At 42.4% G+C, this 15,022-nt stretch overlaps 1 protein-coding gene across 1 annotated transcript in view; it reads left to right on the forward strand.

Moving 5' to 3' along the window:
- The window catches only part of MAN1C1 (mannosidase alpha class 1C member 1), a 177,136-nt gene that overhangs the window by 72,437 nt on the left and 89,677 nt on the right, over positions 1-15,022 (forward strand). The window contains 1 exon segment of the mRNA XM_026676018.2: positions 9,758-9,854. Coding sequence (XP_026531803.2) covers positions 9,758-9,854 — 97 coding nt within the window.

Consider the following 15,022-nt stretch of genomic DNA (forward strand, 5'->3'; position numbering starts at 1 on the left):
GACTTGGGGAGAAAAACAAGGCCGTGAAAAGCTTTGTACAATAAATCTCTTGGCTTGGCTCACCCAATTTTCCTGAAAGAACCTGGCCAAAACTTCCCGAGCTGATCGAATCCCTGAAAAAGAATCTGACTGGTATAAAATATTTAATCATCTAGCTCTCCATGGTAGCTCAAAGGAAAATTCGTTTTTGCATTTGTCTGATAATGAATCTGGTATAGAAGAGAGCACAGAGCCATGCACAAAAGGCTGCATTCACACACACAAAATGAGCAGGATTTTGGTCACCACATTATAAAAAAGATGTTAAGGCTCTAGAAAAAGTACAGAGAAGAGCAACCAGGATTATTAGGCGACTAGAGACTAAAACATACGATGAACAGTTGCAGGAACTGGGCATGGCTAGTCTAGTGAAGAGAAGGACCAGGGGAGACAGGATAGCAGTCTTCCAATATTTGAGGGGCTGCCACAGAGAGGGCGGGGGGTCAAGCTATTTTCCAAAGCACCTGAAGGCCAGACAAGGAATAATGGATGGAAACTGAACAAAGAGAGATTCAACCTGGAAATAAGGAGAAACTTTCTGACAGTGAGAACAATCAACCAATGGAACAGCTTTTTGCCTTCGGAAATTGTGGGAGCTTCATCACTGGAAGTTTTCAAGAAGAGATTGGACTGCTATTTGTCAGAAATGGTGTAGGGTCTCCCGCTTGGGCGGGGGGTTGGACTAGATGACCTATAAGCTCCCTTCCAACTCTGATTATCTGTTATCTGTTAAGCATCAGAATGAAAACTAAATTTCATTTACTTGATATTGTCTGTACACTTATTATCTTTGCCCTGCAACTGTGTAATTTTTCCTCTTCTCACATTAAAAACCACGACTTGGTTCCAAATGTTGGGAACTCTCTAGGAGTTATCCAAAACCTTGGCAAGTGACCCAGGTGGTCGTTTTGTGACATTGCTTTGAAAGACAGAGATGCAGATTCTGGGTTCACCAGTTAATCAGGGAGGAAATGTGGTCTATTATTTGGCTACAGCTAGTCCTTGAGTTAAGACCATAATGAAGACTGCCCATCACAGTCATGACTTGTGACGATCATAAATCGGCTCACCCAGACAACTGATCTGATTTTACAATTATTTTTGCAAGAGCTGTTAAGCAAACATGGGAATAGGCATGGGAATTATGGAATGGAATGGAATAGAATAGGAGAGAAAAGAATAGAATAGAATAGCATAGCTTTATTGGCCAAATGTGATTGGACACACAAGGAACTTGTCTCCAGGACATAAGTTCACAGTGTACATACAAACAACAGAGTGATAGGTCATATATAGATTATAGTTACAAGCAATAAACATAAGATACACCAACTGATAAATCATAGGTACCAATAGGAGAAAGTATTAGGCAAAGGGTGGGATTCAACCGGTGTTACTACTGGTTTGGTGACTACGCGCGCATGTAAAAAAACCTTAGGCTCTGCCACCCGGACAGCTGAAAAGTGTTGTGTGCAGGTGTGCAGCATTTGGAAATCCTCTTTTTTCCTGCTTTTTCAACCTCAAGTGTGCCGCGCAAAGCAGCTGAGGTTGAAAAAGCAGGAAATAAAGGACAGGAAAGAGCCCAGGCAGGCAGGTGGGCCAAACAACAGCAAACACAGAACCGGTTCTATGTCTGCTGCTCTTCAGAGCTACTGGTTCTATAGAGCCGGGCAGAACCAGTAGCATCCCACCCCAGGTGTTAGGAAAGGTGAGAAGGATAATGTCAATACACCTACTACATGGGTAAATAGCTTTAGGCCTAAGACAGTGCTGTGGGAACCAATGTGAACCAATGGTTCTGTGTGGGCATGGTTGGGTCAAAAATGAAGTGAACTTTTAGCATACAGGTAGTCTTCAGCTTCTGGCCACACCTGGGACATGAACTTCCATCACTAAGCAATGCAGCAGTTCAATGAGTCATCATGAGACTGCACCCCATTTTATAACCTTTTTGCCATGGCCATTAAATGAATTTGGCTTCCCTCATTGGCTTTGCTTGTTGGAAGCAGGATGGGGAGGCCACAAGTGATGTTCCTGTGACTCTGGAGCAGTGCAACTGTTATAAATATAGGCCAGTTATATCTCTGCCACAACCATCTCATAAGGCCTTTTTATTTTCAGCAATGTCATAACTTCCAATGGTGCTTAAATGAATGATAGTAAGTTGAAGACTACTTCTAACTGGTAAATAACATACTTTGGCTTAAGGGGAAAGAGTTGCCTGAAAATCTGGATCTAGATAAGCTACTTATACTCTGGAGCTTTGTACAGGAGGTTGAATTTTTGTTAGTAAATTCAATTTTCCATAGTAGTTAATCCCACACTTGACTCTGAAACCTTAATAATTCCTCCTTCCCTGCCCCCCCACCCCCTGCAAATTCTATTCAGATAGTGTTGCCTTTGTAGTATTTCTCCTTATTTATATGACCGTCTGTGAAACTCTGCCTTGCAAGAGGATTTATTATCATTATTATTATCATTATTATTGTTGTTGTTGTTGTTATTATATCTTTAGTGAGATTCACACTCTTTGGGGCTGGTTGGTAGCTCAACAGCTCGAGTCCTAACCGAGGACCTAGGACCTGTTCAGGTAGCGTCGGAGGATATAAGCTGTTCCAAGTAGGGTGGTTTTTTGTAGAATCAGGGTATTCTAGTCTGATAAATTCAGGATTTCCAAATAGCGAGGTAGCCCTTTAGGTATTGCTCCAAGGGCTCCAATTACAATTGGGATAACACACGATTTCTTTTTCCAAAGTCACTCAGCTTCAATTTGTAAGTCCCGATACTTTGTGATGTAAAATAATAGTGATGATGATGATGATGATGATGATAATTATTATTATTTTCACCTTCACAAATAACCTCCTCCGAAATCCCTAAAGCAAACACTGCTGTATTTTATTTTTTTGCCCGCATTAATTACTCTGATTCTGACCAGATGCTGGGCTTTGGAAAGAGAAAGAAGGCCCAAATTAGAGCTTCAACAATTATGGCCTCTTTCCTTCTCCATCATTTCACACCATGAGGCAGCTTTCTGTGTCAGATCTGACAATTATTGAATACATCTCTCAGAACTGAAGTTCAAGTTGAAGTCCGCAAGTCTTAAAGTTGCCAAGGTTGGAGACCCCTGATCTAGGGGACACCAAGTAAGGGATGAAAACACAGGTAGTCCTCAATTTACGACCACAACCGAGCCCAAATTTCTGTTGCTAAGCAAAAACAGTTGTTAGGCGAGTTTGTCCCGTTTTGCAACCTTTCATGCCACAGTTATTAAGTGAATCACTACAATTTTTAAGTTAGAAATACAGTTGAATCTGGCTTTCTCGTTGACTTTGCTTTGTCAGACGTTCGCAAAAAGTGATTGCACGACACCAGGATACTTGCCAAGGTCCAAATTTTGATCCCATAAGCACAGGGATGCTGTAATGGTCATAAGGTCATAGGTCACGGTGGCACAGGAGTTAAGAGTGCAGTACTTTGGCAGTTCAAATTTGGCAGTTCAAATCTCACCAGACTCAAGGTTGATTCAGCCTTCCAACCTTTCGAGGCAGGTAAAATGAGGACCCAAAATGTTGGAGGCAATATGTTGACTCTATAAACCATTTGAGAAGGCTATAAAGCACTATAAAGCGGTATATAAGTCTAAGTGCTATTGCTATTGCTATCCAACTATTTACAAAGTCTGCATTACTATTACTATTAATCTTCTCATCATTCCTTATCACCCATCCCCTCCCACTTGTGACTGTAGGACTGTAACTTTGTCGCTTGAATCCTTACGATTTATATTGACTGTTTCCTAGTATGATTTGATTACTTATTGTACCCTATGACTATTATTAAGTGTTGTACCTGATGAGTCTTGACTCTTGATGATTGTATCTTTTCTTTTATGTACACTGAGAGCATTTGCACCAAAGACAAATTCCTTGTGCGCCCAATCACACTTGGCCAATAAAGAATTCTGTTCTGTTCTATTGGTATAAGTCCCTTTTTTCAGTGCCTTTCCAACCTTGAATTGTCACTCAATGAATAGCTGTAAATTAAGGACTACCTGGGAGGGTGTCAAACTGGCAGCCCATGGGCCAGATGTATCACGTACAGGCCACACCCACCCCAGCTCCGTGAAATGTCAAAATGTCACATAACGGCAATGTGACACAGTGAGTTGTAGATCAACGAGTAACGTAGTATACTCATAAGATTACTTCAGATGATTAAAAACCCATTGATACTATCTTAATCTTCATGAGAGAAGGAAGGTTGCAGATGATAGGAAAAGAAAATGCTTAATCCCAGCTCTGCTCCCTGTTTTTTTTATGGGGGGGAAGGGGGCGAAACGGCCTTTTTTTTCTTGAATTACTTATAAATACATTAACTGTAGTAGAAGAAAAGTATCTGGGCAAAGCTTTAAGCTTAGCTATTGTAAATCAGTGGTAAGACAAGCTCAGGAATCCTACTTTTGCCCCAGGACACAAGTCAGTGTGCATATAAATTTGATAAACACTACAAAGTACTACTTTAGTAAGACCCAAGTAGATTTGTAACTTCATCTGTGAATGGTGCATAATTGACCCTGCTCTCTGCATCAGCTGTTTTTTTTATATCCGACATTGATGGATTGACTTTCTGGTAAAGGAAATAAACACCAAAGGAATTGTAGAAGATGGGAATGAATCTTCAGCTCTCAGTGAAGGAGAGAGCCCTCTAATTCTTTTGCATTAAGACCCCACCGGGAATACTGCATCCAGTTTTGCTCACCACAGTGTAAAAAAGATGTTGAAACTCTAGAAAGTGTGTAGAGAAGATCAACAAAGAAGGTTAGGGGACTGGAGGCTAAACATACGAAGAAGAACGGTTCCATGAATTGGATTATGCTTGTCTCGGAGTGATTGATTACTATGGATAATTTCTGGATGCCTAACATCTAGTTTAATGAAAATAAGGACTAGGGGTGACACAATAGCACTCTTCCAATATCCCAGGGGCTGCCACAAAGAAGAGGGAGTCAAGCTATTCTCCAAAGCACCCGAGGGCAGGACAAGAAGCAATGGGTGGAAGGTTTGCCTTCAGAAAATATGAGTGCTCTAACACTGGAGGTTTTCAAGAAGAAACTGGAGAGCCATTTTTCTGAAATGCTATAGGGTTTCCTGCTTGAGCAGGGGGTTGGACTAGAAGACCTCCAAAAGTCCCTTCCAATTCTGCTGTTTTTTTTCTTCTTCAAATGCCTTTGTAACTAGGAATGGTTGTAAGTTGAGATCTACCTGTAAAGCAGGGTTGGGATTCATTTTTTTAAATGTTCTGTGGGTGTGGCTTGGTGGTCATGTGACTGGCTGGGTGTGGCCAACTCAACATCACTCACATCGAGGCACGCATCTCCTCGCCTGGCCTCTCATGACTGTGGGGATGCTGCAACAGTCGTAAGTGTGAAAAATGGTCATAAGTCACTTTTTTCAGTGCCATTGTAACTTTAAATGGTCACTCCACACAAGCAAAGTACCAGCAAAGGAGGGGGAAAAAACTCCAGAGAGGTTCCTGTGACAGGAAGTCTAGTCCTGCCAAGAATGTAATAAGGGTTAACGGAGAGGCAGTTTCTGTAAGCAACACCAGAATGTTTACTTCCTGCCTTCCTTACAGGATTAGGCCAGTAATTTCTTCTAACAACCGGTTCTCCGAACTGCTTAGAATGTTAACAACCGGTTCTAGCAAATAGGCGCAAATTGGTAGAATCCCACCCCTGCTGTAAAGCCATTAGGTTTGGTCAAATCCCAAAATGTGAGTACCATAGAGTCTGGTCCCTGCTAGCAAAATGCCTCTTGTTGTGACTATGGATGATGGAGTTCTGCTGGACGAGAAGGCAAAAATTTCTTCCAGACATCCTAATATATTTCTGCCTAATCTTACTGATGTTCATTTTTTCCTGCGCTTTGGAGGTCTGGATATGGTTGGTCTCAGCAGCTAAGAAAGGTCAACTTGGGTCAGTACTTGGGTGGCGAAGCACCTGGAAAGTTTGAGGGGGAAAAAAAACACCACTCTGGAAGAAAGCTAAAGCCAACTGTTTATATAACACTGTCCAGAAAACTGCATGGATGCAATCACCAAGAATCAAGTTCTATTTAAGAACGTCTTTACCTTGTGTGGCCTTTTGGACTGAACTATCTAAAGGGGTGTTAAAAACTGGGGGGGACTCACGTACACCACACTGAGCCTCTTGTAGCAAAATTACTTTTTTGAGCATAAGAGCAATGAATGCAATCGAGGTTGAGAAGTGATGAGAACCCAAAGCAGGAGGGCATTAAGGAGAAACCTGACTTGGTCTGAACCACAACCCAAACTTAGCTTGAGGGGTAATTTCAGTGCGTTTAAAGGAGACCAGGGAGAGAAGGGGCACCTTTCTTCCAATTTTTTTCAGCCATATTGGCAGAAACCTGATGTATTATTTACCCATTGACTGATCCTTTCCTTGGAAGAAGTGGACTGAGACTTGGAAACTCAAGCTTTTGAAAACAGGGAAACCCTTCCTTTTGCATCATTTTATTTAAAAAAAAAAGGTGTGGAGGGAAGGTTTGGCCACTAATCCTTCTCTAAGCTCATAAGGATGCATATTTTTCCTCCTCCCTTCCCCTGCCAGCTGGGCCCAGGCCTGTGAGGGGAAGTCAGAAACATTCTCTTTCTACAACAGTGTCAATGACCTCTAAGTAACAGTGTCTTTCTGGGAAATCCAGTTTGCTGATTACTTGGAAATATTTTTCCCACCCACTGTTTTTGGAGAACTGCTTGTGCCAGAAAACAGAACGGGCTCATGAAGGTTTATATGCATGCATGCATGTATACATACGTACATACATACGTACCTCTGTGTCTCCAAGGGCTCTATTTCTCTTCCTGTTTGCAGCAGCCAGATAGTAACCAAGTCAAAATCCTTATGCATAGGAGACAATTGGTTATCTTGATTTGCGAGAGCACTTTGCTTCACACTTAAAGCAACAGAAGCTGGGTTTTAGAGTAGAATAGAATAGAATTCTTTATTGGCCAAGTGTGGTTGGACACACAAAGAATTTGTCTTGGTGCAAATACTCTCAGTATACATAAAAGAAAAGATACAGTCATCAAGAGTCGAGAATCATCAGGTACAACACTTAATGATAGTCATAGGGCACAATAAGCAATCAAATCATACTAGGAAACAGTCAATATAAATTGTAAGGATACAAGCAACAAAGTTACAGTCATACAGTCCCAAGTGGGAGGGGATGGGTGATGAGGAGTGATGAGAAGATTAACAATAATAGTAATGCAGACTTTGTAATAGTTGGACAGTGTTGAGGGAATTATTTGTTTAGCAGAGTGATGGCATTCGGGGAAAAACTGTACTTGTGTCTAGTTGTTCTGATGTGCAGGGCTCTATAGCGTGGTTTTGAGGGTAGGAGTTGAAACAGGATGTGAGGGGTCTGTAAATACTTTCACAACCCTCTTTTTGACTCGTGCAGGATACAGGTCCTCGATGGAAGGCAGGTGGGTAGTAATGGTTTTTTCTGCTGTCCTAATTATCCTCTGAAGTCTGTGTCTGTCCTGTTGGGTTGCAGAACCAAACCAGACAGTTATAGAGGTGCAGATGACCAACTCAATAGTTCCTCTGTAGAACTGGATCAGCAGCTCCTTGGGCAGTTTGAGCTTCCTAAGTTGGCTCAGAAAAAACATTCTTTGTTGTGCTTTTTTGATGACGTTTTGATCACAGAGAGGCCATGGTGACTTTTTATGCACAGACCTGCACCCCATGTCCCTGTCCACATCTTCCCTGAGACTCCGGGTTTGTCTCTGGAAAATGTTCTTAATACGTATTTCAGCTGCATCTCAGTTGGTATAAAAATATTGTTCCTTTCATTTTATATTCTTTGTATAGGTAGTTCTTGGCTTAAGACCAGAATTGGGACCAGAATTTCCATTGATAAGTAAAGCAGTTGAGTCACACCTGATTTTACAGCCTTTTTTGCCATGGTTGTTAAGCAAACCACTGCGGTTGTTAGGTGAATCATACAGTTAAGTGAATCTGACTCCCCCCTGTTGACTTTACTTGATTGGACATGAGCTAAGAAGGTCACAAATTGTGATCATATAAACCTGCAATGCCACATGTTCAGAGGTGGCATTCAGCAGGTTCTGACCAGTGCTAGAGAACCGGTAGTGGAAATTTTGAGTAGTTTGGAGAAACAGCAAATCCCACCTCTGACTGGAGGTTTTGCAGTAACCTTCCCCTGCCACGCCCACCAAGCCACGCCCATAGAACCGGTAGTAAAAAAATTTGAATCCCACCACTACACATGTCGCTTATAAGATGGTTTGGTGCAAATCATGAGGTTCTCCTTAGGTATTATATCAGTATCATACTTGGTGATCTTAGTTATTCTGTCTTGAAATAATTGTTTTGAAATACAGGCAGTTTCGACTTACGACCACAGTTGGGACCCAAATTTTCATGGCTAAGTAAGGTAGTTATTAAGTGAGTCAGGTCTGATCTTATATTTTTTTGCTACAATGGTTTAATGTCTCGCAGTCCAAATCCAGCTTCTCCCATTGACTTTGCTTGTTGGAAGCCATCTGGGAAGGTTGCAAATGGCGATTACACGACCCAGGAATGCTGCAGTTATTGTATATACGTATCAGTTGTCAAGTGCCCAAATTTTGATCATGTGACTTTGCTGCTGTGTGAGGATCAGTTGTAAATTACTTTTTTCACTGCTCTTATAACTTTGAATGTTTGCTAAAGGAAGGTGTCAGGATTCCAGCAATCACTCTAATTAAATCATGATTCTCGAACCAAACTTCAAAAAACTTCAAAGGATTCATTAGATGTGACATACTGGCACTGCCCTGTATGAAGCCAACTCTAGCATACGTAATTTACAGTCACCTGTGACCCTGTTTCCCCCCTCCCCCCTGGGTGTGTCATAAATCAGATTCTCCAATTGAGCACCTTCATGGGCTGGGTGTCATCATTCACATTCTCCAATTAAATATATTCGTGGGTAAAAGCTCTGGTATTTTAGTTACAATCTTTTAAAGATAAGAGTTGGAATGAACTTCCGCTTTCAAACTGCTGCACTGCTCTTCCAGATTTCCTTCCTCCCCACTTCTTTTATGGCAACTACTAAAACAGGCATAGTACTGTTTTATGAGTTGACAAAAGGATTGTGAAAATGACCGGTATTCTGAGTTTTGTTTTTAGTTCATACCAACATACTTAACAGACCCAAAACAATAACCAGTCAAGATGCTAGGAAGGGAACCAGTGTGATGTTCTTATATATTCTTAATTTTATTTTATCGAATGTTTTCAATCTACAGAGAAATCCTAAACCAAGTGCAGACATTTAGTAGGAAAACAGTCTGAATAGATAGGCTTCCAATTTGGGGAAGCATTTTATTTTTGTAGCCTACAATATATAGCTAGCTAGTTAATGTACGGAGAGCAAAAGAGATTTTTTACGCCCACTTGTTAAATACTAATTTGTGGATTTAAATTCATTTCTAGACAAATTTCATCCAGCGTTCAACAGCAAGACAGATTCATTGTTTCTCTGGGTTTGTGTGTGCCTATTTGGATGCCCCCTGTCTCTTTGCACAACAAGTAACTCTGTCTTTTAACACAGCGATGCCTATATGCTGTCTAAAAAAACCAAATACCCAGCTAAGTGCCAGTTATCTCTTTCTTTTACAGATGATGAAGTTTGCTTGGGATAACTACAAGCAGTTCGCTCTGGGGAAAAATGAACTGAGACCTCTCACGAGAAACGGACATATCGGGAACATGTTTGGTGAGTTGAACTTTAATGTTGCTGAAATGAACCCAGTGGCTGATGTCTTCCCTAAATGCTTAGCAACAGGCAGTCAGACTAGAACACATATTTTGAAGAGTGACTAAGTGCATTGTAGACTCATACTTCCCTCCTTCAGAAGAGATACCGTATTTGCCGGCGTATAAGACGACTTTTTGCCCTGAAAAACATGCCTCCAATTGGGGGTCGTCTTATACGCCGGCAAATAGTAATTGGGAAGCACTGCGGCTGCCGGCTGAGGCACTTTGCGCACCGTGGAAGCGAATCCCGTGAAGCCGAAGGAGCAGCCAGCCTTCTCCCAGCTCCCAAGGAAACGAGGCTCGCACCGCCCGAGCTCCGCTGAGGTATCCGGCTGGGGCTGTCAGGAGTTGTTACCGCTGGCGCGGCTCTGCGCTGCTCCAGTCCCGCGTTGCCTCGGGAAGGAAAGGCAAAACCAGGAGCCGCTGCTGCCATTGCAAAGCGCCGCCGCGGCTCTTCCTTTTGCCTTTCCCTTCCCGAGGCAACGCGGGACTGGAGCAGCGCGGAGCCGCCGCCAGCGGTAACAACTCCTGACAGCCCCAACCGGATACCTCAGCGGAGCCCGGGCGGTGCGAGCCTCGCTTCCTTGGGAGCTGGGAGAAGGCTGGCTGCTCCTTTCAGCTTCACGGGATTCGTTTCCACGGTGCGCAAAAGTGCCTCAAAAAAAAAAAAGTGCAAAAGTGGAAGGCGTGCGGAAGAGGGGCGAGTATATAACAAACTATATTTTGAGTGGAAATGTTGGGGGGTCGTCTTATACGCCGGGTCGTCTTATACGCCGGCATATACGGTATATAAATATAAGGCAACTGGTAGAGCAGCCAGTTCTACCAAGTCACAGCACAACTTGGTTCTACAGACCATCGATTGGCTAGTCCTTCTAATAACTTTGAAACTGCCACTCTCAACCCAATGTATTTCAGTTGAAAGGTACCATCACAATCTCAGTCCTCAAAGCTTCTGGGGTGGCTGAAGAAAACATAGGACGACCTAATGTCATTGGAAGGGACATGAACTATATATGACAGGAGGAGAATAAGAATACAGTGGTACCTTCAACTGCTTTGAAACACATTGAATTTGATACTCAATGCATTTTGATGAGAAAATTTTGTCCCAGTCCTCATTGTTTGTTTCTATACAACGCACAAGCTGTCAAGTGTTGGCTGCCTTGTGACATTATTTCTTATGTGGGGGGGGGGAATTGTTTGGTACTCATCATTTTTTGTACTCATCACGCCTCTTGGAACCAATTAATGATGAATACCAAGGTACCACTGTATAGGGAAACTATATCAGAAAGATGGGAAATGTGTTGATGTAGATTCTCGGTCAGCGTCTGGAAATTGAGTCATGGCAACCAGACTTCTTTTGTTGGGTTTGAAACATTTTTCTGCTTAGCCAAGTAGCTTCACTCTGAGCAAGTGGGTTAGGGGGACCCCATATATGTCCTCCAGGGAGGTTAGATGAGAAATGAAACCTCCCTGGAAAATAGAGGGAGGGAGGGAGGGAGGGGGAGAGAGAAAGAGAGAGAGAGAGAGATAGGGTTACCCTAACCCAGGGGTCCCCAACTACCGGTCTGCGGACCGGTACCGGTCCGCTGGAACAAGTCCTACCAGGCCGCTGGTTGCTGGGCGCCGCCATCTTTTTGATGAAAAGTGCTTCCGGTGAGCTTTCGGTAGAAAGCTCACCGGAGCACTTTTCATCAAAAGATGGAGACGCCAGCGCTTCGGTGAGCTTTTCGTGTAGAAAGCCATTTCACCCGAAAAGCTCATCGAGCGCTGGCGCCGCCATCTTTTTGATGAAAAGTGCTTCCGGTGAGGTCACCGGAAGCACTTTTCATCAAAAAGATGGCGGTGCCCAGCTGATGCCGGTACCGGGCGCGGCATAAAAAGGTTGGGGATCACTGCCCTAACCAACATGCTCAGGCGCTACCTGAATAAATAGAAAAATGTTTCAAACCAACAAGAAAAGAAACCCAGTTCCCATGATGCAACATCCAGACAAAGAAGGGGAACTTTCTAACTAAGCTTTTGTATAGTTGCAAGAGTTTGCCACTGAAATCAGTGATGAAGATGGCCATAAAAGTAACCGTCATTTGAAATCTAATATTAACCGATTGTTCTACTTCTCATTGGCACCTCGAATCTGGAAGACACACACATACACACACAAACACACAGAGTCCAGCTAATGCTTTTCAAGCTTGACAACATTAGGATGTGTAGACTTCAACTCCCAGAACCGAAGTGCACACGTCTTAAACTTGTCTAATTTGGAAAACACTAGTCCAACCTGCAGATGGAGAAACTGGGACCAAGATTCCCATTTTCTATAATGGCAGATGGGCTGTATAACATGGATTCCTCTGTTATACCATGCTGAGAAATTCCTACTGGGATCCTTACTTCCTCTTCTGTCACTTCAACAGTTTAAAGGATTGAGAATCTCAAGGAGCTGAAGGCTAGTTTGGCCATTTGAGGGTAGGTAGCAAAGAGATCACATCTCAGTCATTTCATTTATACCATAATAGGCTGCTGCTCATCCCACCTCTAAAATTTCAAAGCAAAAGGTAATAAAAAGTGCATCAAATGAGAGGCAGCGAGTTCATAAAAATCAAATGGCACTGCCGTGCTTGATGCTAAACAGTTTTGAATGAAACTGATTAAGTGCAGCTCTTAAAGTCAGGTTTCTAACCAGTCTGCAACGGGAGAAGAGCTAGAATAGATGAGTTTCAGAGATTGGTGTCGGTGGGTGGTTTTACTCCCCCCACCCTGCCAGCTACTAAGCCCCCCAGCCATATTACATAAAGCTTTCAAAGTCCTCTCAATTCAAATGCAATTTGCCTGATTTAAAAGACGCTACTGATGGAGAAACTGAAGCCCAAAGCTGTTATTTGTCCAGAACTAGCTGCTGTTATGGAAGGCAGGAGGTGACTTTTGCGAAATACTGACTACGTGGATCAATATTCAAGGCTTTGCTCTTGGTGCTGGCTGGTTTGCGTAATTTCCCCATAGAAGGCTGCCATGCTTTGAGTAACTCAAATTCTTAACCCTGCTTAGAGCTAGCAAACTTCCTCCCTCGATAAGCCTTGCTTCTCTGTTCCTTTGTCAGCATAGCTCCTTGCCAGTTTTTAATTTAAACATTCAGTATTATGCCTGATCTAAATAGGCAAGACTGAAAACATCACAGTTGTGCCAATCTGGACACAGTTATTTAAGCAGGGTTTTGGACCGTTGCCGTATGGCAAACCTGATGATTGCTAACAGCGTTGCTGGGTCGCCATATGTAGCTGGATGCCTGCCTGTTATGTCTAATTAAAGCTTGTAAGTTTATCAGCTGATATGACAATTAGTTGCCTTGAAGCTTTGTTGTTCTTATTCAACCTGTAGCATCCTTTCTGGATAAACCCACCAGAAAATGACTGGGCCAGCTGCAGGCCTGTTGTGACAGGTAGGAGGCAACAAAGCAACTTGTATTTGTGTCTGTGATGATGGCGATGCATCTTTCGTTGCCTGAATTGCCCTAATCAGGCGTCTGCATTGTCTGCAGCTCATTTTGTGAGAGCTTTTGAGGAGCATTTGATATTGCTGTCTATATGATCTTAGTGGGTTCTTTGGAAGACTTGGTTGGTCCCTTTCCCCCCTCCCCTCTTTCCTTCTTTTATTAAGATGATCCTGGAATTTGTTACCAGGAAAGTCTCTTTCGACCGCTAGGATATGCAGGGTGACAGATCTTTTTTTATATAAAGCCCGTCTGAAAAAAACAATGCAGATAATTGTGGATGGTTCTCAGTTTATATGCAGAAGACATTCATTTCTGCATGACTGAGTAAATAGAGCCAGGAGCGTTGCAATCCCTTTGCAAACATCAGTTAGATGAGGCAGTTCAGAAGTCAGATGTTGTTTTTGTTTTTTGTTTTTTTGTTTTTTTTTAAAAACCAATCTTATGCAAATATATTGTAAGACGTGCTTCAGAGTGCCATTTTTAATCCTGAAATCTCTGATAGCTACATCTTGCCACAGTCTGATACTAACTGTTTTGAGCTCCTACATTTCCTGGCATGAGTCCATCCTACCTGCTGACTCGATTGTTTAAATGCTCTTTTGCTGTTCACTTCTGATTCCAACATTTGATAAGATGGAAAGAGAACAAGATGGGTGTGCCTAAATTTGACAAATAAATAAATGGAACATTCTTTGTGGCTGCTATTGTGGTCATAGAATAACTCATACTCCACCTGATTTTCATACACACGCATGGTTGGCGGTTTTTGTTATTTGTTTTGGCAATGTTTAAGTTTTGTATTACCTTTTTTATTGGGCCTTTTTCAATTCTATACTTCCTTTGAAGATTGGAAAGCTCAGGTTTGAACATTAATGCCATAGGGCTATCCAAGCAGATCGTGTTGAATTCTGGGTGTTGTTTTTTTTTGGGGAGGATTATAATTTAGTTTAATTTAGTTTACTTTATTGTCACTGCACCTCGTACAATGAAATTAAATACCATCTTCAGTGTACATTATGACTGAAAATAAACACCAACACACGTCCTTCACATTCTATACATTGAATTGAAAACCCCTGATACTGCATTAATATTGCACTATACAGTAGAATTCAATAGAATTACTGCCCTGGGATAGAAGCTGTTTTTCAGCCTATTTGTCCTTGTTTTTATTATCCTGTACCATCTGCCAGATGGTAATAGTTAAAAAAAAAAGGGTTCCCAGGATGAGATGGATCTTTTGAGAATGTTTTGAACTTTCTTAAGGCAGCGGGAGCTATAACGCTCTTCCAAAGAGGGGAGAGGGCAACCCATGATCCTCTGGGCAATGACGTTAACCCTCTGGAGTGCTTTCCTATCTGCCACTGTGCAATTGGCAAACCATACAGAGGGTGCAGTAAGTTAAGATATTCTCTATGGTGCAGCGGTTAGAAGGTCACCAGCAGTTTTCCATTCAGTTGTTGTTTCCTGAGAAGTCTCAGGTAGTATAATCTCTACTGGGCCCTTTTGACCAGGGCTGCAGTGTGGGCACCCCAGGTCAGGTCCTCTTTTAGGGTAACACCCACAAACTTAAAACTGGCCACTTGCTCCATTCGGTCTCCATTGATAAGCAAGGGCGGGATCCC

The sequence above is a fragment of the Notechis scutatus genome, chromosome 8, assembly GCF_049901735.1.
Source record: "Notechis scutatus isolate UNSWTSFEM ecotype Mainland chromosome 8, rNotScu1.2, whole genome shotgun sequence".
In the NCBI taxonomy this organism is placed as follows: Eukaryota; Metazoa; Chordata; class Lepidosauria; order Squamata; family Elapidae; genus Notechis; species Notechis scutatus.